The sequence below is a fragment of the Sycon ciliatum genome, chromosome 3 (genome assembly GCF_964019385.1).
Source record: "Sycon ciliatum chromosome 3, ocSycCili1.1, whole genome shotgun sequence".
NCBI classification, from domain to species: Eukaryota; Metazoa; Porifera; class Calcarea; order Leucosolenida; family Sycettidae; genus Sycon; species Sycon ciliatum.
In genome coordinates this window covers 14,156,638-14,182,026 of record NC_088645.1, presented here as the reverse complement: position 1 = coordinate 14,182,026, position 25,389 = coordinate 14,156,638, and the positions used below count along the sequence as shown (strand labels likewise).

The 25,389-nt window shown below is 47.1% G+C and overlaps 1 protein-coding gene and 1 long non-coding RNA gene across 3 annotated transcripts in view; both read right to left on the bottom strand.

Annotated features, from left to right (window-relative positions):
* The window catches only part of LOC135811505 (uncharacterized), a 37,249-nt gene extending 12,799 nt beyond the window's left edge, over window positions 1–24,450 (bottom strand). Inside the window, exons 1-7 of one of the 2 annotated variants that reach the window (XM_065324746.1) lie at window positions 22,814–24,450; window positions 20,483–20,609; window positions 13,749–13,883; window positions 9,844–10,286; window positions 7,734–8,046; window positions 5,066–5,356; window positions 3,786–4,169 (exon numbers count right to left, since the gene is read on the bottom strand). In XM_065324746.1, coding sequence (XP_065180818.1) covers window positions 3,786–4,169; window positions 5,066–5,356; window positions 7,734–8,046; window positions 9,844–10,286; window positions 13,749–13,883; window positions 20,483–20,609; window positions 22,814–24,213 — 3,093 coding nt within the window. In that variant the 5' untranslated portion in view covers window positions 24,214–24,450. The remainder of the gene's footprint in view (window positions 1–3,785; window positions 4,170–5,065; window positions 5,357–7,733; window positions 8,047–9,843; window positions 10,287–13,748; window positions 13,884–20,482; window positions 20,610–22,813) is intronic. The other variant, XM_065324745.1, reaches the window with a different exon arrangement.
* LOC135812495 (uncharacterized) lies at window positions 14,456–16,573 on the bottom strand. The gene is made up of 2 exons (XR_010552822.1): window positions 15,813–16,573; window positions 14,456–15,015 (listed from the first exon to the last, which is right to left on the bottom strand). It is a non-coding gene; the product is annotated as an uncharacterized LOC135812495 (long non-coding RNA).
* Window positions 24,451–25,389: the final 939 nt, after the last annotated feature.

Sequence of the window (25,389 nt, the reverse complement as noted above, 5' to 3'; positions counted from 1 at the left end):
TTCCTGCAGAAAATCAAGAAACAGCAGTTTTAAAGGGGAAGTCCGGTGAAAAATTTAAATTTCACAGTCCGTAGAGTTCGGGTCGCTGAGTCGAATGGTCTTTGTCCGAGGAGGCTGTGGCCTATGGTTCGTCAGATACGCCCAATCGAACATGTGCGAATTTGAGCGCACATCACCCAGATCCAGGTGATGACGTCACAGCGTGCAGCCAGGTAGCCACACCATCTAGTTGTGTACAAAAATGGCCATATTCGGAGCGCGTTCGATTGGGGAACCGTTTGTCGAAGCTTCTTTGGACCAAGACCATTCGATTCAGTGTTACAAACACTACATACCCTGTGATTTTCAGCTCGGTAAACCTCGAGGCTATACCGTATTTTAGCCGTTTCCGAGTTGGACTTTTTCTGTCAGCATGTGATGGCCTCTACGGCTCTAGCAATGCGCTGCGTGCATGCTAGCTGCAGTGCAGTCAACAAACTCATCACACACGGAACTACTCCCGCACTGCCGTGCTGGGGTAGCTACAACAAGACTCGAGTCACAAGACTCAAAAACTAGTCAACACACAGACTTGTCATGTACTACACTCGTATCAGTTCATGTAGTCAGAGAACGTGCGTTTCTCCTTGCCGGTGCCAGTGGTTGTGCTTTGAGAAAGAAAATTTTAGTTTTCCGCTCCAGTCCCAGGCGCGTGCACCGTATGAGTTTTTTGGTGTCTGGAAACCACCTTTTTTCGGGCAATCTTGCCAAAAGAAAAGCGTGTAGTACTGAATTGGTTATCGATCCTGCAAACGTATCGATCGACGGGCAGTTTACAGTACAGTGACTATGTCCTTATTTCGAAGTGAGAGAGAGTTGCTTTGCATGCAGTTCGAAATACATTATTCTCCTTTTCTTCAGTGGAGAGTAGCCACGGAGGGATCGATCTCTAGCTCTGGTTCGCTCCTGGATTGGCGATGACGTTCAAGAAATCCGTTTTGTCTTGAAATTTGAGTCAAGCACGCGCGATGCAAGTCAGTTCAAGGATATGATTGACGATATCTCCTTCCAAACCGTTGACTCAAATCAAGATCGCCACAGCCTTTCGTTCTCGCTCATGTGCGCAGCAGAGATGTTCGTCAAAAACGTTGTCGACTGGAAGACGTAAAAATGTGCGTCCATGATCCACTTGCGCTGCTTCAGAACAAAGCGCTGCTCCGACCGCGACTCAAGGACGCGGGGCTTCGCTTTTCTTCCGCGAGCTTCCATCGAAGCAAGGTCCATAACTCTCTATTGAAATCATGTGGAACATTGCCAATACATGCTGAAAACTTCGTCATAAGAACAGAAAGAAAGATACGTCGAATGTAAGCAGCGTTTTGATGAAACAAACAAGCCTGGAGTGGACTAGTGAAGTACCATAGTCTGATAGACATAGTGTTATCGACTGTAGTGTAGCCTGGGCAGCTAGGACTATCAAATCTTTACGTGTTCAATAATTATGACAAACTAGTGAACAAACATGTATATGAGTACATTGACTTTTGCACCCTCTTTGCAAATGCTTTTTGAAGTGCTGGTATGTTAAAGGCAACCCGTTTTATCCTGCTATCGATTATACATGTACCAACATTTCCATGCAACTGGCATCGTCCCCTCCCTCCATTCCTCTTTATTCTTATTTCTGTCCTTTCTACCCCTGTACCTGGTTCCCTCTCAGACGCGTTTGTGCCGGCATGATCTGATGATAGCAGTCGAACGAGCCCCGCATCTCATCAGCACCAGTGTTCATTGGTGCCCTGCACCCCTGATCTTGAGTCCCCCCCCTCCCTCCTCCCTAGCCGGCTGCCCTCGCCGTTATCTCCGACGGGATGTTCGGGGGATGCGCATGTGCACAAAATTCATACATAATTATACAATGGGGCCCAAGAAAAAAATTACCAACTCTAGAAACCCCCTTTCAAGACTCGGTGCATGCCACTGAGTCCCGCCTCATTATTTTATGCTACAGCGATGAGTGCACAACCGTGACAAGTGACAAAACAGCGAACAGCTCCCGGACCTAGAACTTTTCAGATTCCATAGCGTTGCGAGCGAAGAGCCGTGCCCATGGTTCAAAGAGCCTGCACTGTTCTCCAATTGAGTAGTCCGAAATATGCCAAGTTCGCACCAAAACATCACCATGTGCCAGGCTACTGGAGTCTAAGCGAATCGGTATGGAACAACATTTAGAGTACTCGCATCACTCTTCTCCATTTTGGCGACCCTGCTCTCCAGCGATCTGATAATTATATCAGCCTCGTCTGCAATAGCTGCTGCTTCTTCATCAGTCGGAAACTCAGTAGCGCTCACTCTTGACCGGCCCGCGCGGCCATTTCTTCAGCTGAATACCAAGGTTCTCAGCCCCAGACCAAACTCATGAAGGTCAGCCATGGCTGCATCCTCACTCTCACAAGGAGTTAGGTCTTCGGGGTCGCTTGCACCACCTAATATCAGTCGCCAAATCATTTGAAATAGCACTGACACTATTGCTTTCACGCACTCCTTTTGACCTAGCTGCACGCTATGACGTTGCGGAGGGTGTGGCGCGGCCGCATGACGTCATGGCGCAGCCCCCGAAACTCAGTTTTTCAAACGGAAATATCTCGAGAACGCTTTGTCAGAGACACGTGGGACCAACACCATTCGACTCAGCGCCCAAAACTCTACCGACTCTGAAATTTAAATTTTTCACCGGACTTCCCCTTTAATGCCCACGATCCTTGGATGATGTCATACGCAAATACAGACAGGCTGCATGGCTGCATGTTCAAGAGCTCTTGATTTAGCAAGCAAGTTTGCATCAACTGTAATGGGGCGAAATGTTTGCTTTTTTGAGCTCCTGATACCACCATGATTAATTTGCAATACCAATAACTATGCACAATATGCTAAACCAAAATTGGAGATGGCACCTGCTGAGAAACTTGTCTCTGCAGGCACATATTTGTTAGGGCATGAGTAACATGATGTCAGCCATATTGGTTTCATTCTCCTCATTCCATTACTACTTTCCAAACAAAAATGGAGTCAAAATACGATTGTAAGGGGCACAGTTCGCCTATGTGTTCCATCTACGAACATTTCAGGACATGATTTTCCTCTTTCTTGTAGCTCAGTGTAGCTTCCAATCCAAAATCCACTTCTCCAAGTTTTTCTTACCTACCCTCTCAAGAGCATACGGCATTCAGGTCGAGTTGAGAAATGAGCCAAGTTTTTACTGTGAAGTGAAGTCTGCCCCAGTTTAACCCGTTCACCGCTAAGGATATAATATATTATGTTTATGTCCTGAGTGTGCATCCCATACTGATGAAAACTTTCAGGAGGCGCGTATGTTCAAACAATCGAAACACAGCCAATTCTTACTCGAATTTCACAATTGAAGTATGAATGTCGAAGAAAAACATCTCATGGAAATTGTGGGCACAGGTTATGCGATCGAGTCCACCAACTAAACCAGATTTTGTACAGTCAGACGTGCACAATCTAGCAGAAAACTGACAAGGAGTACTGAGACATTCCACGGCATGACAGTCAGCTTGAGCACTGCTCGATAGCGCTAGTCAACGGCATTCCAACTGGGAAGGTTCATGGTTATTAGTGCTAATTCCAAAGAGGGGAAGGCAAGCGGCATCGAGCCGAGCACAAGCTACATTCCAAGGCTTCATGGAGCAGTGCTCAACCTGACTTTCATGCCATGGAATGTCTCAGTACTCCTTGTCAGTTTTGCGCTAGATTGTGCAGAGTGAAAACAAAAAAGAACTTACCATCTGTGCTACCTTCAACGACCAACCGTCTTCACATTTGCTGCAGAGTGGCCCAGCTGAATGAGCAGTGCATGCATTGTCAATGCCGTATCTCCATGCTCGGCGCACACACAGTGTATTCCTGCATGGCACCACAACAAACGTAGCCGAGTCGCCATCGTGCCCCGCGCCGGCAGCGGTTAGCAGGCTGTCGATGCTGTTGTTGGTCGTGCTGGACAGCGAAATCAGCAGGTTCCTGTTGGCCTTGTGCTCTGTGTGCGGCTGGAAGCCCAGAAAACCGGCCCAGTATCCCTCCTTAATGGTCACTGCGTGATCATCATGGCATTTGGCTATGCCAGGCTGGCTGCTGCACTCACATACCTTCGTTGCTGCCTTGTTGACATCCTGCAGAAAAAAAACATAAGAAATGTGTCATTCCTTAGACCAATAGCACTGCAAATTCTCACCCTGCCCTTGCATTTTTCTAACACATTCTGGCTACCTTTGCCTCCACTTCTTCAATGCTGATTTGGTTCACAATTCCTCACTTTCTCCCCTCCCCTCATCAACTGTTCATTCGTGTCGGTGCCTTGTTTTCGGTCACATTCCCCTCTATCTTTGTTCAGGAAGTTAGGTTGGTGTGTTTCATTGAAAAGAAATTAGGAGCAGGGGCAGGTGATGGCCTACAGAATGTATGTGTGCACCCCATTTCCCAACGGATACAGATGACGAGTGCCTACAACCTGTGACGTATCACACACGTTTCTTGCACCAAGTACACACAGGTCAGTCACCATATCTGCTGTTACTGGATGTTGCCCAGACCGGGGTCGTGAGGTAACGAGACAGCGCTCCCTTCACAAGCCAAAGGATTTCTAGGATTCTAAGAGCCTGGAAAAATAGACTATGGGTCTTTCGTGAGCAATCCAAGTGAAAAGTGAAGATTGCTTTTGGCGGTCGGTTTGTCGGAACGACCCGTAAACTTCATAGCGATTCTGAATAATTGGAACAAGTAGCGCCTCTCCTAACTCTACTTTTAGTTCATTGATGCCATCCTAGAGATAGAGAGATAGATAGATAGATAGATAGATAGAGAGAGAGAGAGAGAAAGGGAGAGAGACAGTGAGAGAGACAGACAGACGGACAGACAGACAGACAGACAGACAGACAGACAGACAGACTGACAGACTGAGAGAGAGAGGGGGAGGGGAGAGAGAGAGGGAGAAAAGAGAGGGGGAGAGAGAGAGAGGCATCGAGTAAGTGAGAGAGATAAAGTAAGTTTACGAGAGTGTTAATCTCACCTTACATTCATCTTTTCCCGTGCATTTCTTCATTTTCTGAAATCCTGGATAGCACTGTCTTAAGAGAAAGGGAACGTCCAGTGACAACAATGGCTTGTGATGTGTGCTGACAACTCCGCCATCACGGACAGTGAACTGCAGGACACCAGTGGTCCCCGGATGGCCGGCAATAGCCAGACCATGTATGAATGCAGTGCTGAGAAAGGGTTTGGGTCTCGTCACCTCCATGAAGCTGTCAGTGATGGCCAAACCCTTGTCAGTCAGCAACTGTGCTTTTGATGCTCCCCTTATCTGGATTTCAGAAGGAGAAGGAGCACGTGCATGTGCACAAACTCACACGCACACGCACACACACACACACACACACACACACACACACACACACACACACACACACACACACACACACACATACATACACACATACACACACACACACACACACACACACACACACACACACACACACACACACACACACACACACACACACACACACACACACATACATACACGCATATTACAGTCAACTTCGCTTATAACGACACTCGGTGGGGCGTCAAAAAGGTGTCCTTATTCGCAAAGTGTCGTTATACCCGAAGTCTCATTATATGTATTACAGTGGGATGGGACTTTGCTCTGGGCATGGAAATTCTGTCGTAATATTCGCGAATTGTCGTTATATCCGCAGTCGTTATTAGCCAAGTTGACTGTACTGTCCTGCTAGAGCTCTCTGCCAAGAAAAATAGTCATGCAGGTCTCCACGAAGGATCACAGGGGGGGGGGGGGGGGGGAGTTTCAGAAGGAACCATGGCAAGGATGGCTGAAACATCCACTGGAATGTCCAATCCCCAGGCACAGGGTGAAGTAGCAAAAAATCCCAGTTTTGAGCACAGAACACCTTAACAATAAAAGGGTTCAGAAAAAGGAGGGGCAACATCAGGCTATCCTGAGCCGCATTTAACACATGATACCATCACCACTGAAGGTAAATACTCTGTTAAGGTGTGCAAGCTTCACTGCAGCCACTTCATAACATGGAACACCAACATCATCACCAAGCCAAGTGGTCTCCTTGCTGCAAACTTCTAGTATCTCAACCAAGTGTTCAGCCAAGGGCCACCATTGGGACCGAGGAGAAACTAGTGAGGCAGGCCTTTATCATACAACACATGGTGGAATGAAACCACACCATATGTGATACTACTTGGGGTTGCAAAATCACAGTGATAGGGGCCCTGGCTGGAGCCATTGATGACATGCTTCCAGTTCCAGCAGGAGTTTTTACAGTACATCGGAGAAATCCATATTCTATATTGAGGGTACCTCGTAAGAAGGCCTAAGGCCTGTGGGAATGCCGTATTAAAAATTTAATTTAATAAAATAATTATAAATAAAATCAACACTACCGGAAGCCAACGCGGGTGATAGCAGAATCAGTACACTTTTAAAAGCATCATCCGACTTTTAAAAGCATTGCTCACATATTAAAGCAGTTAAAACATTAAATTAAAACAGTTAAAATGTACATGACAAACCTGTGACATACAAAGGGTATTAAAAGTATCTCAAACACACCAGGGTATTGTGTTAAAAATCCAAAAAAACACAAAATTGTTATCACAGGAAAGAAATGAAGAGAGATCCACCAGACTGAAGGAAGAGACATGGAGGATTTTTGTTTAGGTGACATGACAAGGTAGGCATGTGGGGGCAGGCTTGTTGTGGCCCCTTGGTGCTGCAGGCTGTAGTGGCCATTCACAGTTCTGCATGAATTTTGTTTGCTCCTCCCTCCGCACATTCTGGGGCTGAATACATGTACTGGCATGCTCTGGCGCTACACACCACAAGGAAACCCGACTCCAGTTGAGATCGCACCTTTTGAAGGGTGAATCTAGTACAACTGTGCAGAAACAAGCAAGAACACAGCCTTTCAACTGTTCCACTGTTCATAGTAAGCGCATAGTGTGCTGGCGTGCTGCAGTATCTGCTTGGTGCTGACCAGCTAGTGAAATATCGGCACGCCGTACAATCCCTTGCAGCTAGCTGTCCAGCGAGGAAAGTCTCGAGTGGGGGGCTCTCGATCTGCTCGCTCATCCGCCTGGCATTCAGTAGCACTTTATCGCCAAGGACTTCAATTCAAAACAGTTTTCACACTGCGCTTCAAGCCTTTTTCCTCGTGAACTTGCTGCAAACCTATGAGCTCTGCTGCGCGTGTTCCCTTTGCGTGAGGCCCAGAAACAGCTTGTATCTCCGTACTTCGATTGGCTGGATCGATGTCGTCCAGGTTCTCCTCGTTATCGCCATCACGACTCTAACTGGAGACGATTTCTTCACCATTTTCCGCAAGCAGCAGCAAGCGCAGAAATTTCGCCATCCCTGATTGTAGGAGATGGAATCCGTTCGACCGGCTCAAAAACTCTTCATTGTGACTAGAGGAGTAGCAGGGAATATTCTACCGGAAGCCCTTTGACTTCCCTGACTATTGAAACCCTTCCTGCCATGACTGCTACTTCTTCAAGCAAGCGAGGTTCTCTTTGGTTCCACTTCACTGCACTCGATCGTCCACGCGACACAACCTTTTTACAAAACATCATTTTTCTCAAAAAAATGATTTTCTCCCTAGGCCTGGTTTTCGCAGATTCTGGGCCAATTGTTTCAGACTCACCTCCACCCATATTGTAGCAGCCATACTTGACAGCAGATCATCTAGCATGTCCAGCGAAAACGTCATGACTTCACCTGGAGCCGGGTATAGCAGCAGGTCTCCAAACGCGGGCATTTTGCATGCAGGCTCAACGTGAAGGTCGGGCAAATGAAGTCCATGCGACCAGGAGTAGCCAGATACATGTGCCCATGGTGAAAACAGTGTGGCCGGGCCTGGTATGACATTCGTGGCCGATTGGGAACGCTGCTTGAGGAAATTCAGCACTGACTCATTACTGGGAAGTATTGAGGAGAGTTGTACTCGGCCCAATAATCTAAACACAATATTTTCACACATGCAGCAGCATAATTACCCATGTCAAAGTCTGAACTCACTGAGGAACAATGCATTCAATGGTGTTTGCAGTGCTGGAAATGGAGGGTCTTTGTGTGTTTGTACCCACAGTGATATTTGGGCCGCTGTAACACTATAAAACCTCGTGCTCCTGGAGTTCAGTTATTTATGAGCCTACTCAAGATCAACTGATGAGTTGCGAATCCCAGAAACATGGTGGATTGAGCAGGGGTTCGTGCTTTCTTCCAGGTTTGCCGAGTGGAAGGTTTGATAGACGCCCCGCTTGTTTTGAATGGAAGATGTGTTTGGCAGCCACGAGTCAGCAAAGTGTCAAGTTCGGTAGGAAGCGTGAGTTCCATCTAGGAGCAACTAACTTCAACTACTGTAGGTCTTTTATCGGCCCATTCAAGTTTCGGCCTCCCAGGGCTAAAACAAGTTTCGTCCGCATCAAGTTTTCGGCCTGCACTGCTGCTGCCCGTATGGATTGTCATACTGAACCTTGCAAAACAAAATTTCGGCTGCAACAAAATTTTCGGCCAAACATGTCCAGGCCGAAAATGGCCGAAAATAAATATGCGCCGAATATTTGCTGACTTACAGTATGAATGCCAGCTAAATTGGTTACTGAAGTACATCTAACCAATCCTATCCTCTTTTAAATGAAATAACTTTGTTTTTAAAGAGCCATTCTGTTTCAGTTGTACATATGGGTTTGTGTGTCTTCGCTCCAGGGTAAGTTCCATTCCATTGGGCATATTATCTACCGAGCCAAACGAAACCACGTCACCAGATTCCCATTGCTATTGTAGGCAAAATAGGGTTGCTATAACGTCACGGGTGACAGGAATGTTTGCACTGCTGCACGTTCATCCCAAGTAAACAAACAGAATGTTCGTCATTTGTGTATCATGACTTCGAATTCCACTTTAATGCAACTAGCTACATGCACATGTAGTCCCAGAGTGAATATACATAAACACGTTGACATTGAGCAATTTAAGGGTGCAGGTCAAATGAATTCCTGAAGAAATTGTGCAAAATTAAGAAAAGTTAATTTGGATGAGATATCACGCTATGTGTCACTGAAAGTTCTTTGTACTCGTAGACCTAGTTTTGTACCCGTGGTGGAAGTGGGTTTTAGGGTCATGGCCGAAACTATTCACACTGTCACAGCATGAAGGGAAACCTGACCCAAACGAAACTAAAAATGAGCGATTGAGGGAAGTTGAACCCACTACGGTCATTTCAGTATCGACTTGGCCACTTCTTGCCCACGGTAATCGTGTACCTACCTGAAAATTGATACAGACACAAATTATGTGTTTGTATCAATTTTCAGGTAGGGTCCACTGGGGGTACTTCAGATGAATAACAGTGCCACCCTTAAATATGCTTCTGATATTCCTGGCACCTGCTCCTCCCTCCCTCCTCCCTCCCCCTCCCCTAACTGTTATTACAATTACAGCATTGATGATTGTATGAAGGGAGAAAAGTGGAAGACGTCCAATAGCAGGGATTGCTTGTACATGAAATCAGTACCGTATTTCCCCGATTGTAAGACGCACCTTTTTACACTAAAATTCAGGGTAAAAAAGGAGTGCGACTTACAATCGAGCATGACTTACTACTGAAGTGAATATATTCGCAACAATATTGCTCAAACCTGAAAATGGGGGTGCGACTTATAATCGAATGCGACTTATAATCGGGGAAATACGGTGGTTGTCAGATTTCAGACTCAAACACTTAGCATGCAAATTAAACTGTGATTACTGACCGTGTGTCCGCTACAGCATTCCATATATCATGTGACCAGAATCCTCGAGTGAAGATCATCAGTTCTCGGGGCAGTATCTTGATGGCCTGTGAGGATGCCATCTCCAAAAGTAGCCACGATGCCTTACCGCCTCCCAGATAGCGGAACACGTCCTTACCATCCACTACTAGGAAGTTGAACGTCGGTCTAGTCGCACTGCTTGAACAGAGAACATGCTTCGACGTGACGCGTATGTCCTCGTACCATGTCAACTGTGAGCCTTGGCCTCCTGCAGAGGCTACTGGTGAGGACGCGGTGTCGTTCTGAAGGAAGCTGTCGTGCGGCAATCCGCTCATGTACAGCTGACATATAGGTGGTGGAAATGGCGGGTCGGTGTAGTTGTGATCCGGGGAGAAGATGTACGCCGGTGTGACTGCGCGGATGCAAGCGCTAGCTTTGAAATTCTGGAATTTGAAAAGAAACACAAGCTGTTACTGATGAGTACTAGTAGACTCGCAGTGCACCCACCCACACGTGCACCCACATATCCTGTTTCACCGGTTCCCTCGCAAACCCACACTTACATCAGACACAACCATTGGAGGCATCGAACTATTTAGAAGACTATTACCAAACATGTTCTCAAAACACCATTGAAGAATCTAACCCAAAAAGAACAAAGAAAGGAGAGCTGGGGACACACGTACCCAGCCCCGTACCGGACACCCAGCCAAGGAGGATGACACCGTAGCGTACCTACGCTTGACTGGTAAAGAAAACAGCAAGCAAAGAAAATCGGCCAGTGGGTGCAGTTCAAACATCTTGAACGACACGCGCAAAGCAAAACATGTGACAGAAAATAATGCATGATGTCATCTGTACTCACGCGGACATGCAAAAAAGGTCAAATCTACGCAAAAGCGAGTGCCGCAAGAAACAGCACAAATACTTCCTCCGTTAACAAAAACTTCGTGATGGATTTTGATGGATATGAAAACGCTTAGAACAGGTCAAGAACAGTTTGTATCGACTGCCAATCACTGGACGAAGGTGATTCAGGCTATGTACAGCGTCTTTACAAGAGACACTGTTGGCGGAATGAGCAGAGAGTTCAGTTCGCGTCGCTTTCGCTCGACCAATTTTTGACCTGCGTCGCTGTCGTCATCTGCTGCACGCGAGTCGTCATCTCTCTCGAGTCGTTGTTCCGCTCGTTTCAGCCTTCCCTCGGCTTCTTTGATCACACTCCGCTGACCTTGATGTCGCCGTCGTTCAAGTAAGTTGGCTTTCAAGCTGCGTGATCCGCCGCGATGGCGATTACTCGTTTCCACCAGGGAGTCGTGAAACATTTTTAATTTTTACGACTCCCTGGTTTCATCTTCGCTATCCAGAACTCCACGAAACGAGGAGTAAAGGCACAGCCAAACTGATTCCATTTTCTCTAATGGATACCCCTGCCAGCACTGAACGGCAGCGGCTAGCAAGTCCAATCGACTTTCTTTAGCCATGAGACTCGCATCGTACTGCAGACTTCCTGAAAGAATGCATGGTGATCATCATTCGAATCTGGGCTTTGCGCAGGTTGAACAAGAACTTGAGTTCAGAGTTTGTTTCATTGAGCCGTGCGATCGGAGCAGCTCCTTGTTCACTCGCTCATTGTGTGGGCTCGCTGCTCCATTTTATCGCTCTCTATCGCTCTCCAACTTACTTAGTGCTAAAGTGGTAGAGAAGCCAAGCAGCGCAATATATCCCTCGGAGAAGTGGTATTTCAGTTTCGCTCACCATGACTGTCATCACCTATGTTGCCACAGCGCAACCATCGATTCCGCTCGGCTTGTTGTGAAAGGTCGCTTACCTTGCATCGTACCTCTTTCATGGCATGCCAGGGAAGGCCACTGAAGAAAGTGATTGCGACTCATTTCACGGCAGTTTGTGCCCAAATCAGGCCCTCAAAAATCCATCACGAAGTTTTTGTTAACGGAGGAAGTAAATAATAATTCAAACAGCGAAGAACTAGAGAGGCAGATCTCTAAGTATCGAAGAGCAGGAATGTATTGTAGAGTCCCAGCGCAACTGCCGGAGGATGCTGACACCCACCAGACGGGTGGTGGCTGCCCCTGCCAGAGAGATAGAACGAAAACTGAAGCAGAGGAGCCACGTTACAAATAGTGAAATGCGCAAGGTAAGAATAACCGAGCAGTGTCCAATTACGACATACTGAGTAATGTACATGTTAAACGAGGACAAACACTAACAAATGGAGAACGTTCCAACATTTCCACATAATCCGCATACCCGCACGCCTCCTTCCTTTCTTCCTTTGCCCACTGCCACGGTTGGCTATGTGTCCCCAAACGGAGCGACTTGAAGGAGCGCTGCCTTCGGGACGCGGCATGAGGCCCTGCGAGTCCGGCGGGACGTGAATGGCTGTTTCACTGTTTGTTTTTTTGCTTTTGCGGAGCAACGGGAGGTGCAACTATGTCTAGCGATGTCTTGAGGACGGCTGAAACGGCATGTGCAGACCATTCACAGGAGTGGCTTCACGGCAGGTTGTACACGAGAGCATACCACGCTGTAAACTCCATCCTGACACCTGGTTCTCCACTCAGACCTATCATCAGCTGTGTCAAGCCACTCATCCATGCCAATGGACACCGCCGCCAGGTCATGTTTGACTGGGTCTTTCCACCTCTTCCGGGGGGCCACGTGGAGGTCGTTTAGACGGCAAGGCACCAAAGAGCAGTTGGCGGGGAATACGGTCACCCATGCGAGCCACCCGCATGCCTACACACTTGCACACCCACACACTTGTACACCTATGCACCGGCACACACACACACACACACACACACACACACACACACACACACACACACACACACACACACACACGCACACACACGCACACACATACACACACACACACACACACACACACACACACACACACACACACACACACACACACACACACACAAGCACGCACAAGCCGAAACGTACCATATGATACCTGCAGCCTAGCTGCTAGAACATGGAAATGGAGTGGATCTGCGATGGTTTATCTTTTTGAAAATTGAGTGCGCACGGAGTAATGTGTGGCCAAACGACACTGTATTGTGAGTGAAAGAGAGGTTGTGCACAACGGAAGTTCGTAAGATTTGGCCTTTACGGCTTGAAGTGACGGAAATCGGACAAATGTTCGTCAACTTAAAATGGAAAAGAGCTCAACAACGAAAAATACTTTCGTTGTGAGTACCGTACTGCCGCGCAGTAATGTGCGGCACATGCATATGGTTGTCCAATGAGCGCGTGCATGTCTGACTTTCGAGATCTATTTCCCGTACTCCAGAAATTTGATATTCCCACTTTTGTGCAAGCTCCAATGTCACCGATTTCGCAGCCTTTTTCGTTGTTGCCTGATCCGTAGAATGCTAGAATAACTAAAAATCACGATGGCTGCTAACACCCGGTAAACCCTAGTGGCCGATGCAGCGCCTAATGGTGAGGGTGTGGGGATAAGTCTCACAACCACTGGCACAAGTGTCGGGAAACCCCATTATTCGACTGGAGATTGGTTATGATAAAACAAACAGTATTGCTTTGTTTGAAAGGTATACTATGCACAGATGGAGCACAGACTACACCATAGCTTGGTGCTTGATGTATCGCTGGCCAACTGGTCCCTGGATCGAGTCCTGGTGGTGGCAATCAAATTCCCGGTTTTAACTCCCTCAAAACTTGTGACATGTGCAGTTGAGAATAGATTGGAGGAGAAAGCGGATCTAAATTGCTGTGGCGGTTGATTTTGTTGGCTAAAGTTGACAGCTGTTCACCTTTTTCTCCACCCCTCCCTCACCCTGAACCATGCTCCCTCTTCTCCGTCCCCAACAGACACGCAGTCACTGAAATCTCTCCATAGGCAAACTAACCATTGTTCCGATTTCTCCCAGAGGCCGATAATCATCGTCAAACTCATACTGTCCGAATATGGACAGGGCATAGTCCATGTTATTGTGATTGCTATCCAAGCCTGCTGTCATGACAGCAAATACAATATCAGATATCTGAAGGGTACAAACAACACACAGTGATAATAGCAGGGTGTTAGTGCGTTTCACACTGTAACATTAAGGGGGAAATGGAAAAAAAACTACAGTATATGTTGGACTCAGTAGAGCGTCCAGCCCCTATATGATGTCCAACCCCTATATAGAGTCCATTGGTCCAAAATCCACTGTACAGAGTCCAAACTTGGAATCAACTGTGAGCTCAAAGTTTCGATGGACATCACTCCCTGTATAGAGTCCAGCCAATTGGCTTCACCCCTATATAGAGTCCATTGGTCCAAAATCAACTGTACGGAGTCCAAACTTTGAAATCAACTATAAAGAGTCTTTATGTGGACAACACCCCCTGTATAAAGTCCAGCCAATTACGCATCCCCTATCGAGTTCGAAAATAGACGTAGGATCTGCTGTAAGCAGTGAATATTAACCAGAAAACGGCCTCTCCCTTTAATCCTATACATCATTCACTTCTCAAGATAAAAAAAATATGTATTGAGGCGCCACTGCAGCCACTTCATTACATGAAAAACCCTACAAACACCATCCTCAAATCAAGTGGTCTCTTCGCAGACGCTGCAAATTACAATATCTCAATCATGTAGTGTTGCCAAATTATTGTGCACGCACACATACATGCACACACCCACACAACGCCAAGAAAATACCTAGAAAAAAACCAAGAATCGAAAGAGAATAATGGAGAGCCCAGGATTAATTATTTGTTTTCAAATTATTGTGCGCGCGCGCGCGCACACACACACACACACACACACACACACACACACACACACACACACACACACACACACACACACAAACTTATACAACGCCAAGAAAACACCAAGAAAAGAGTAGAGACAATACACACGCAACTCCAACAGCCATGCAAACGCCCACCCATTTACATGTAAAGTCAAGATGGGTAACAAATAATTATACGAAACGAATGCATACGGGGACGGGTACACGCACGTTTACATACACGTAGTAGTGTAAGAGAGTAACATAGTGCAGTGGTCAGCATAATACTAGCACATGCTGAGAGTGCAATAGCAAACTTCACCATTGCTCATGGCCATGCAAATGTTCAGCAGCACTCAGTTCCGCAAGCTTCTGAAGATCAGCACACCTGCAACCAATAGATAGCACAAGGATATGCTTATTACCGTAATGATGCATTGGAGCACACAACTACCAAGTTCTCAACGAATGTGATGCTCAATGAAAGTCAACCCACTCAAAGACCTGTGAACAGGTGACGGTGGGGACAATAATCTATTAGTAATATGAGGAATAAGATCGTTTGTGCACACTCAAGACGCACAGACACACCAACATACATGTAGTGTACACAGTGTTTCACTTCACTGCAACTAAATTCAAATGAGATGATTTGAACAATCTGTACAGCGTTGCTGTCAGTCACGGTCTTCCCCAAGATGGAAATGCAATGATTTGTTGTCACGAGACAGTTTCACTGACACAATGTCATGTTCGTGACATCAAAACGGTCACTTCAGGGAATACGAGTATTAGCTTGAGAAGCTTTTTCTTGTCATTGGCATACAAGCAATCCTCCTAGTCCTACTACTACTACTAGTACACTGGCACTGCGTTTGTGGATCCCATTGTATTTGACATTATACTACAGGAAGAGTGTCTCAGTCGTGGAGTTCACATAATTATCACAGGGATAAAAATACATTTCTCATGAAATAAAATAATAATTGATGATAGCTAGACGATCATAATACGATTGATGCAAAGTCCTTGCAGTCCTCGAGGACTATTACGAAGTCGTTGATTACTTTTAGTGCATTCATTCAAGCAACATCAAACAAACGCGATACGCTCCTTGAAAATGGAAAAAATTCAAGCATAACGACAGAACAGCAGACCAATCGAAACAAGTAAAAGCTTCCTTACCTCAGTCATCGTCCTGCCATGTAGTTGGACAGCCTTTTGACACGGTGGTACAGGCAGCTCTTGTCCAGTCAAACAGGGGTATCCTTGTGGCGTCGAACGAAAGAGAGTGTCAGTGTATCTGACTCGTCAGATTGCAACTGTGCTGAACTTTTCTCTTTCTCCGCTTTCTGCTTTCATCCCTCGCTCTGATGAAACCGTTCAAACGTCTTACTGGCAGCAATGGCCAGCCAAACAGGGGATCCTTGTGGCGTCGAACGAAAGAGAGCGTCAGTGTACCTGACTCGTCAGATTTGAACTGTGCTGAACTTTTCTCGTTCTGCAATTTCTGCTTTCATCCCGCGCACTGATGAAACGTCTTCAGAGAACCACAAGACGCTTTCCAGATTTGATTTTGAACGTCTCCTTATCCTCCTTGGTTACATCGAGACAGATTACTGTCAGCAACTGCACAGCAGAATTGGCAGCCATGGCTGAAGTGAAGAAAGGAATGCGCTGCCACGAGGCAAGCAAAACTGAAAATGTGTTTGTTCTCTTTCGGGCACAACACACAGGACGGCGTGACTGGGTAAACTGGACTCCTGGACTGTGAATAGGGGACTTGTAGAAAAAGTGTACTCCTTATAGGGGATTGCGCGGCAGGATGAAGCTGATCAAAACTGAGGGGACTCCTGGACTCTGTATAGTGGATTTTGGACCAATGGACTCTATATAGGGTGCTGGACATCATATAGTGCATGGACTCTATACTGAGTCCTACATATAGACTCGGATAGAGAGCCAAGGATAAATTTATGGAAAAGAAAAAAGGATCAAGGAACTACACATTACGCTATAATGTTCACTAACACCACCAGTTACTAAACAATCAGCTCATGCGATAACATTGCACCCTCCTATATTATTTCAATAACTTAGAACCTTCCAAGTTGGAAGATTGCAGGAGTGCGCATCCAAGATGTGCTAGAGCTGTTAGCCAGTTAGTTGTAGAACGTCAGTACCGTCGGGCAGTGTCGTACAATCTTATCACATGAGCTGATTGTTTAGTAACTGGTGGGGTTAGTGGACATTATAGCATAATTTGTAGTTCCTTGGTCCTTTCCCATAAATTTACAGTTTAAATCAAAGTTTGAAGACAGTAGGAAACCCAATCTTTGCACCGTCTTTTCACTCCAAATATGTTGCTTTTATTCCGAAGCGACCGCATTCACTCAATTGTTTCTGAAAGTTGAGGACGCCAATGTGATGAGGAAAGTTACCGGCAGAGGTTGAGGAGCAGATGGCGATGTGTACTGTTTTTACAGAGCACATATGAGCCAGAGCGTGCTAAAACATGACCACAGCTTTTTTGGAAAAAGTCGAGATAATCGCGATTTGAATTCCGCGGCAAAAAATACGAAGTGCAGTGCAACGCGAGTCGCTGTTGTTGTTCTCCTCGGTCGACTGGACTGTTCTGGATGCAATTCTTTGTTGCAAGTGAGTTTATTTGTTTGAGTTTGTATTCCATGTTGCGCTGAGTCGCCTAAAACTGATCGTCATCGATGTATCGACGGAAGAGCCTAGTAGTAGTAATGTACTGCGGAGCGGAAGAAGACGATATCATCGCACTCCATGCGCAGGATAAAATATTTTGAGGATTCGGGTCGGAAACAGAAGGAAGACGATGATGGCTACAGCGACGAGACATTTGAGGGCGACACTTTCATCGAGCGTAAATGAATTGATGCTGGTAGTCCCACGATCTGCAGTGACGAGGAATTCTACTCTAATGACAACCTGGCAAGCGATTGGCATCGACACTGACTTGGGAGGTGAGTCGGCCGATGATTTGGCCAGAATGGACATCGCTGCACATATCCGGGACAATGCCAGTATTGGTTGCAAGTGCAAAAACAATCAATGGACTCTGCTGCTCCCTCAACTTGCTCAAGTCGATAATTTGAGTATCCTTATGCGGAACATCGCTAGCACGAGCAGTAGGCAGCGAAAGCAGTACTCTCTGGCGAGCAGAGAAAACCGTGTGCAGATGGGCTTTGGTGTGGGGAATATGAGTGTGACGTCGAGTATGTTGAGGAAGACTGTGTGCAGCAGTGTATACTGTATATCTGAAAGTACAGGTGGAGTGTGATGGAGAGGACGTGGAGTGCCAACTTCTTCGGCCATCTACAGATGCTGACCGTGTTTTCGCTGGCGGTTCTCCAGTGGTGCTCCAATCAGGAGGTATTTCGGACACCCAGCTCAGCTGCCTATAGAAACTTTGGATGTGGCGGAGTACCTGTCAGCTCATGCTATAAGACTCTGGACAGAGGACCTGACCCGGAAAGGATGAACCAAGGGACATATCAACTGTGTGCCAAAATGACAATCCCATTGCTGTACATAGAATTTCACCATTTCAACAGTGCTGCATACAGTCGTCCCTCTCTAATCCGGCACCTTTTGCTACGGCGTTTTCTGCTGGATTAACGAGGGTGCTGGATTAAGAAATCCTGCCCTCTGACCCGGCCCTACCCAATTGCATGCATGTATCATACGACAAAACGCAGGGTTTTTCCGTGTCGACCCCAGTATTTGGTGCACGGCTTTATATTCTCAACTTTTCTCCAGGAATATACACAGTGATAAAGTAAAACAGAGAACATGTTCACATGTATACGTACTCTTGCACACACACGCACAGTCGATTCACGACTGCCGGATTATGAAATCAAACTACGTGCAGTTTGAGCGATTCGCTTCAAAAAGTCACTGCCGGAGGCGGAATTCAAGTGCCGGATTAAGATGTAGGAATTGAACGAAAAAAATCGGTTTCGTCAGAAAGTGCGCCGGTTGGCAAGGGTTCCAGATAAACAAGTGCCGGATTAGAGAGGGACGACTGTATAATACCATTGTACCAACACTTAGACATGTCCGATCAATCCAAAACTTTCAGACAGTGAACATTAGGTGTGTTTGATCATTTTTGAACAAAAATTGAAAATCGAATTTTTGGTCTGTGGTCATATTTTAGCGTGCTCTGGCTCATATAGCCTTATGGAGCAACAGGTCTAATAGACCAATCCCGAAAAGATTGTCTGGGTTCGAAAGGGGGCATGTCAACTGAGAGTGCACTGTACAACACATACATGGCACTACCTGATCAGCATGCGGCACAGGACGTGTTTGATAGTTCGCGTGTGAATGCGAGGGTAAGTACACGATTTTCTCGTTAGTTGCATGCAAGAGAGACGATGCGACAGAAAGCGAAGCCCTTTGTAGTTTTCTCTCTCGCACTGGTAATGGTCTGCTGTTGGAGTTGAAATGCTTAGAGAGAATCCTTGTTTCGCTCTTCTGCGTAGTGTGAAGAGGTCAACGAACATGTAGAGCTTACTTTGATGAAGTAGGCAAGGCTGTGAGCGCTGTGGCTCAAAGCGATAGGCCCTAAATCTTACGAGATATTTCGAGTGCTATTGTTTGTTGGGAGCGCTTCGTCTTCGATGAGTCCTGCCTCTTTCCTGGCAGCTGCCCTCCTATAGGACCAACCATGAAGTGACTGTACTCATCTGCAGCCGATCAATGTTATATTGCACAAGAAGATGTCGTTTTGGCCAAGCCAGTGCCCCGCCAAAGACCATCGCCGTGTCACACCGTCGGAACGAGTTCATGATGAGAAACATCATTCGCGCGAGCGTGATGAAGAACTATTTCGAAAGACAACATAGTCTTTACCCCCGGGACGACAACTATGTGCACGTCCTGCAAGGGGAGAATGTGACCAGCGACATCAACGAAGACGACGGCAGTATTTCGGAAACCTGGAGTCAGCGGAGGTCGTCAAGCTCCTCCGCGACCCGGTACATATACAGTATAGGTGACATGTCGACACGAGCGTGCGGAAACACAGCATACACTGTAGTAATGTTGCGAGAGTTTGCGGAAGGAGTCCAAGTCGGGAAATCCATCAGCTCCAAAAGCTACCTGTAGGTGGGCGATGAGACTCCAGCTTCAGACTACACAGTCAGGACTAGTAAATAGTTGAACTTTGTGAAGCAGCAGATCGAGAAGTAACGTTAGTTAGCTGAAATCGTAGCTGTTGCAGTATGTCGGCGCTATGTAGCTTGCATGTTTTACCGAGAGTCGATCGCCACGCGAATGTTTCTCTCCTCACCGAGAGCTATCTGGCCTCCAAACTCCGTCAGGGTCTGCCAAAGGTACCGTAGGTCCTTTGACTAGCTGCTGGCAGGACTCCATCAAATCCTTTAGCTTCAGCTCGGCGAGCAAAAGTCTCTCTCTCCTCCGCCATGAGCTGACACACACAAACTGAATACAAAACGATGCACTTCACACGTGCTGGCTTGCACGCGTGCCCCCTTTCATGAACCCAGACAATCTTTTCGGGATTGGTCTATGGAGTCACGTCTTCAGCCCTATAAAGAAAGAATGGATGTGCACACAGGCCTATACAATAGAAAACCAACCGTACATGTAACTGTTACATGACGCGCAGGCAGGCCTATGACACAGCGAACAGGCTATAGTATACAGTTCTGGCAACTGAAATTCGATCCCTGAGCGGTGCGCTTACATTCCAAAGACCCAGCACGGGATTGTAAAAATACGAAATAGAGACCGCTAGAATGTGAACGCACCCACCCCTCAGGGGGTCGGATTTCACTTGCCAGCATTGAACTTACCCGATCTATGCGCACTGTACTGCCTTCAATGTCAACATTGATGAAGCGTGATATGTAGTCGGTATCAAACCTTCCGGAGATGCGAATTGCACTGTTGTTCACCCGGAGAGGCATTGACAGAAGTCCTCTGCAGGAACACACAGTGCAACTACCACGCGTCAGATTATTCATTGCATGTTCGGATGTGGCGAAAGGGATGTCGGCCTTTGGCCTCTGGTTGGTGGATCGGATCTATCCCCCCCCCCTCCCCCCTCCCCCCTCCCCCCCCCCCGCCGTTTAGGAGCCGCTTCTGACACCTGATGCTCGGGTGGTGGCGTACAAGCGGAAGCGGAAAGGTGGTTCTTGACCCGCCCTGTAGGCGAACCCGCACAATTCTTTAAATGTTCATCGCACATGCAACTGTGAAGAAAACCGTTCCACGGCTAGTTCATGTACATGTGTACAGTCCACACATGGCCAGAGCTAGGGACCGGCGGATTCTGCTCGAAAAGGTGGCAGATTCTGCTCGAAAAGCAGTGAAATTGGCAGAACCATACAAACCTTATGGTGGGCAATTCCTCGAATTCTGCTCCATTTCTTTATCCACATACCAAATATGCATGAAACTTCCCAGAAAAAGTACCGAATTCTGCCAATTTTTCTGCCAGCAGAATCCGCCGGACCCTAATGGCAGAGCACTTTCATTTTCCCTGTTGGTTCAGTACATAGAGTGCTGCGTAACGAAATCCGATTCAGTGGGTCAAGTTAGTTTACGCTCTGCATCAGATCGCATCCGAGTGTTCGTAGCATCAGGGCCCAGCATGGCATCTACTCGATCGAGCGGATGTCACTGAGAAGCGGTGTAGTATTCGGCTGGCTGGTGCAATCTAGCTGTAACTGACACGCGTTCTAGTCTGTACATACCCGAGGTATCAAAGAAATACGGCAGTCTCTCCCTTCTAGCCTCTATTCCCATAAATTCCTTGGCTTGTTTGGAAGCTAGGAATCTCCTCTATCCACCTGGATGCTCTTGGGAAAAAAAGACAGCCACAACAGGGCAACCTGCATGGAAAGCAATCGTCGACCTCCAGTGATAATTTCTATTTGTGCATTTTTGAACCTCAAACTAAGCACTGTATATCTGAAGTCAGAACAATCATATTTGCTGGTTTGAGGGAAAGATGCAAACAGGAAAACTCTGAAGAAAAAATTGACTGTCACCACCAGGACTCGAACCAAGGACCTTTGCTTGAGGCCAGCGATGCCCTAACAACTGAGCTATGAAGATGCAAACAGGAAAACTCTGAAGAAAAAATTGACTGTCACCACCAGGACTCGAACCAAGGACCTTTGCTTGAGGCCAGCGATGCCCTAACAACTGAGCTATGAAGATGCAAACAGGGAAACTCTGAAGAAAAATTGACTGTCACCACCAGGACTCGAACCAAGGACCTTTGCTTGAGGCCAGCGATGATCTAACAACTGAGCTATGGTGTAGCTGTCATCCAAGCAGAGACTGGCGTCCAAATTTTCTTCAGACGTCGAAACGCACGCTTCCTGTTTGTTTGTTTGTGTGAAGTTCTATTTTACATCGCAAACCAAACCGGCATTGATGCCCAATATTATGATGGCCATAGAATAAGAACTGAAATGTGGCTCTATAAAGTACGAGCTGTGCTGGAGAATAGAGAGGTTGTGCACAACGAAAATTCGAATGATGTCGACCGTCCGCGTTCGAGTAACGAAAGTTGCTGCGAAGATCCATCCAAATGCGACCGAAACAGAGCAGAAAATGTTTTTCGTAACGTTGAGTACTAAAATACTGATAGTTTACAACTCCCTGTCTTGACTCTCCGAGTCTCCGTACCCTTGCGCGTGACATGTAAACCTAGTATGAAGAAATTTCCACGTTAAGCGCAAACTCACGATTTACGAATACTTAGCTTTTCTCGTTAAAATTATTCGTTACGGCGCTACGGAATTTTCGTTGTGCGCAATCTCTCTATTATGACTGTGAATCCACACCGGGCGGGTATGACACAGCCCTCACTTTAACCCACCCACTTGACGTACAAACTAGCAGCCTATCCGTAGGGTGGGGAGATATGTCCCATAAATCGCTTCCAAGGGACATGGAACGCCGAAGCTTGAAGGCCAAAGTCACGTCTGAACGTGAATTTCCATGGTGATGGAGTTGTGTTTCGACTGGCAAGTGCACAATCGCTGATCAAACATGCCCGAGTCGTAGAAACATGGTAACGTTGATGCTATCATACACAAAGTGCAGGTTACCAGTCATAGCTAATAGTTATAAGTTTATAACTAAACCTTCACTCATTGCACAGAGCCTACCTGAACTTGTTCGCGCCCGTGAAGTTCAGCTGAAATCCCTGAGCGACTATCATTTGCCTGTCAGTCTCCTGTGCGTTGTGAAACTCGCAGTTGGACACCTCAGCCAGAGTGTTCCGACACACTCTGGTGCTGAAAAGAGGAGAGAAGTGGCACACTAGACTCAGGAAATGAGGCTTTTCGCTGGCGTCGACATCATACTGCGTAGCGCCAGCACAATCCCAGTCCAGGAACTTTGTTCGCCATATCTTCACACGAACAGTGATGGCACTTGTTCCGCTTCGGTCTTGCGGCGTAAACAAGCCCTGCTGCTGCGAGGACAAGATGTCGTCCGAAAAGATCTTCCGAGCAGGAACGGGGGAGAAGTAGCCTTGCGTGGTGATGATGCGAACTACATCTCGGTGGCAAATGGAACGAAACGCACAAAGCGATACCTCCACCAGCTGGTGAGGAATGGTGTCTTGTTCGGTTATGTTCTCACTTAGGCTGTGCTGTTTGGATACGGTGTTCACTTGGATTATGGCGTTGTTTCCCACCGGCCGAACATTCCGGGTATCCATGAATACAGTTCTAAGAAAGCGTACCTGAAACTGGGCTTCGAACGTCTCGATGTCGACAACATTGGCCGTAACACAGTGCGCATTGCACGATGGAGATAAGTCAGCATAAGGCGACGCACCCAACAGCACTCTACTAGCTTTCAAGAGTACGCTAAATGGGGATGATGACATTTTGTGCCGAAAAGCTCCTTTTCTCTCCTTGCTTCTTCTCACAAACAGCGACACGCACGGGTGCAAGAAAACATTTGACCTTTGCACCAGAAGATGACCCTGCTCGATATGAAAGATCGCGGCAGATAAGGATTCATTATCGCATGTAATGCTAGTGGTAAAGTCTACTCCTGAGAAGGTGACGTCAACGCCGACACGAAAAAGCTCCTCCAGAGACGAGTCGAAATTGGCGTCCAACACGGCTTTGGGACACGGCCATTCATCGTACACAAACGCGGCACTGGTGATGCGCTGCTTGGGGAACATGAGGTCAATCGTGCCAACACCAGTTTCGACGCGACATCTTCGCTCCTCGTCTGGAAGGAGGTGGAATACCACCGAGCCGTTGTGTCTAGATTTGTGCACACGCTGAACGGCGTGTTGCACCGACCGACAGGGATTTGTTCGGACGATTCCACAGTGCCTTGGAGGATTTGTAGGCGATGACCGATTGCCAGGCGATGGATCGTTGTAACTGCCTACGTAGATCACCATAGTGCGGTTTATCACATTAGTGGAAGGTCGTGGCGAGGTGGACCGGGAAGGTCGTGGTTGACCCCATATCAATAGAGCACTCGCAACAAGAATACATCCAGAAAGCGGAAGACTTGATGGTCGACAGGATAGCTTCATGATTCTCAATCAGCCAAACAACTGGGTGTTCCACGACGTGACTGATCAACCTAGTGGACTGTAAAGACCTCAGACGCACAGTGACTTTCAGCCCATCGTGGCACCACAAACTCCAGGCAACCGGTAGTATACATCTACCCAACAGTCTTCATTTTCACACAAACTTCAGCTGTGTAGATCTACGGCCGTCCACGCATGACCACCATTGTTCAGGTCTAGTTGACCGGTGTAACGTTACGCGCGCGATCTGCGTGTTGGCGGGGGTCGGGGGGAGGGGGGGGGGGGCAGATTACTGCACATCAATCTACACATAACACTTCAATCTTCATGTTCAAGAGTCACAACATAGTAATTGGTCTTATAATTATGTGTTCCGGTCAATACTGCGTGTAGATCTACTGTAGAAGTCTGCCGTTGCATAATGTAGTGCGCAAGTAGTCCACGACATTGTGGTAGAAGCGTAAAGTAACAGTTGGTTCACACGGATGGAGCATTGTAGCTGTGGAAGCCAGATGTCCCAGACCTTCGACATTGTGTTTCCTGCACCATAAAATTTGAGCGCGCGCGTGCGCGCGTGTGTGTATGTCTATGTGCGTGGGGGGGGGGGAGCATGGAGAGGAAGGAAATGGGCAGGGTACAAACACTCGCGTTGGGTGCTGAACCAGTAGCCAATTAGTATCACTCTGTTGGAGAACTTCCTCTCTCCGCCACTGCGCCAGACACTCCTCCTACAAGACGTGCAATTATGTGTTACAATATCTGCATTCACACGCACGCACGCATGCTAACAAATATCAACAAACATACACACCTTCACTTATAAGCATGAACGCACACCGTGACGGACGTGCATGCAGGCTGCACGAACATACACACTCACGCGTGCGCGCACGCGCACACATGAACATTCACGCGAATGCAGGAGACAGGATCTACAACAAGGACGCTGTGTTGCTAAGACTTCACAGTTTCACACACACTGCGCGATCCTCATACAGTCCTGACTGCGGCTGGGCTCTATGTTAGTATAATCATAGTGGTAGCTACAAGTGTATGAGTCAGCGTACATGTACATGTAGATCTAGTTCTACATAAACTAAAGCACAAGTACAGCTATTGGCTGAATGTCTTCCAAGTTCCCACCCCCGGCCCACTATCCCTTTCCCACCCGCTGCC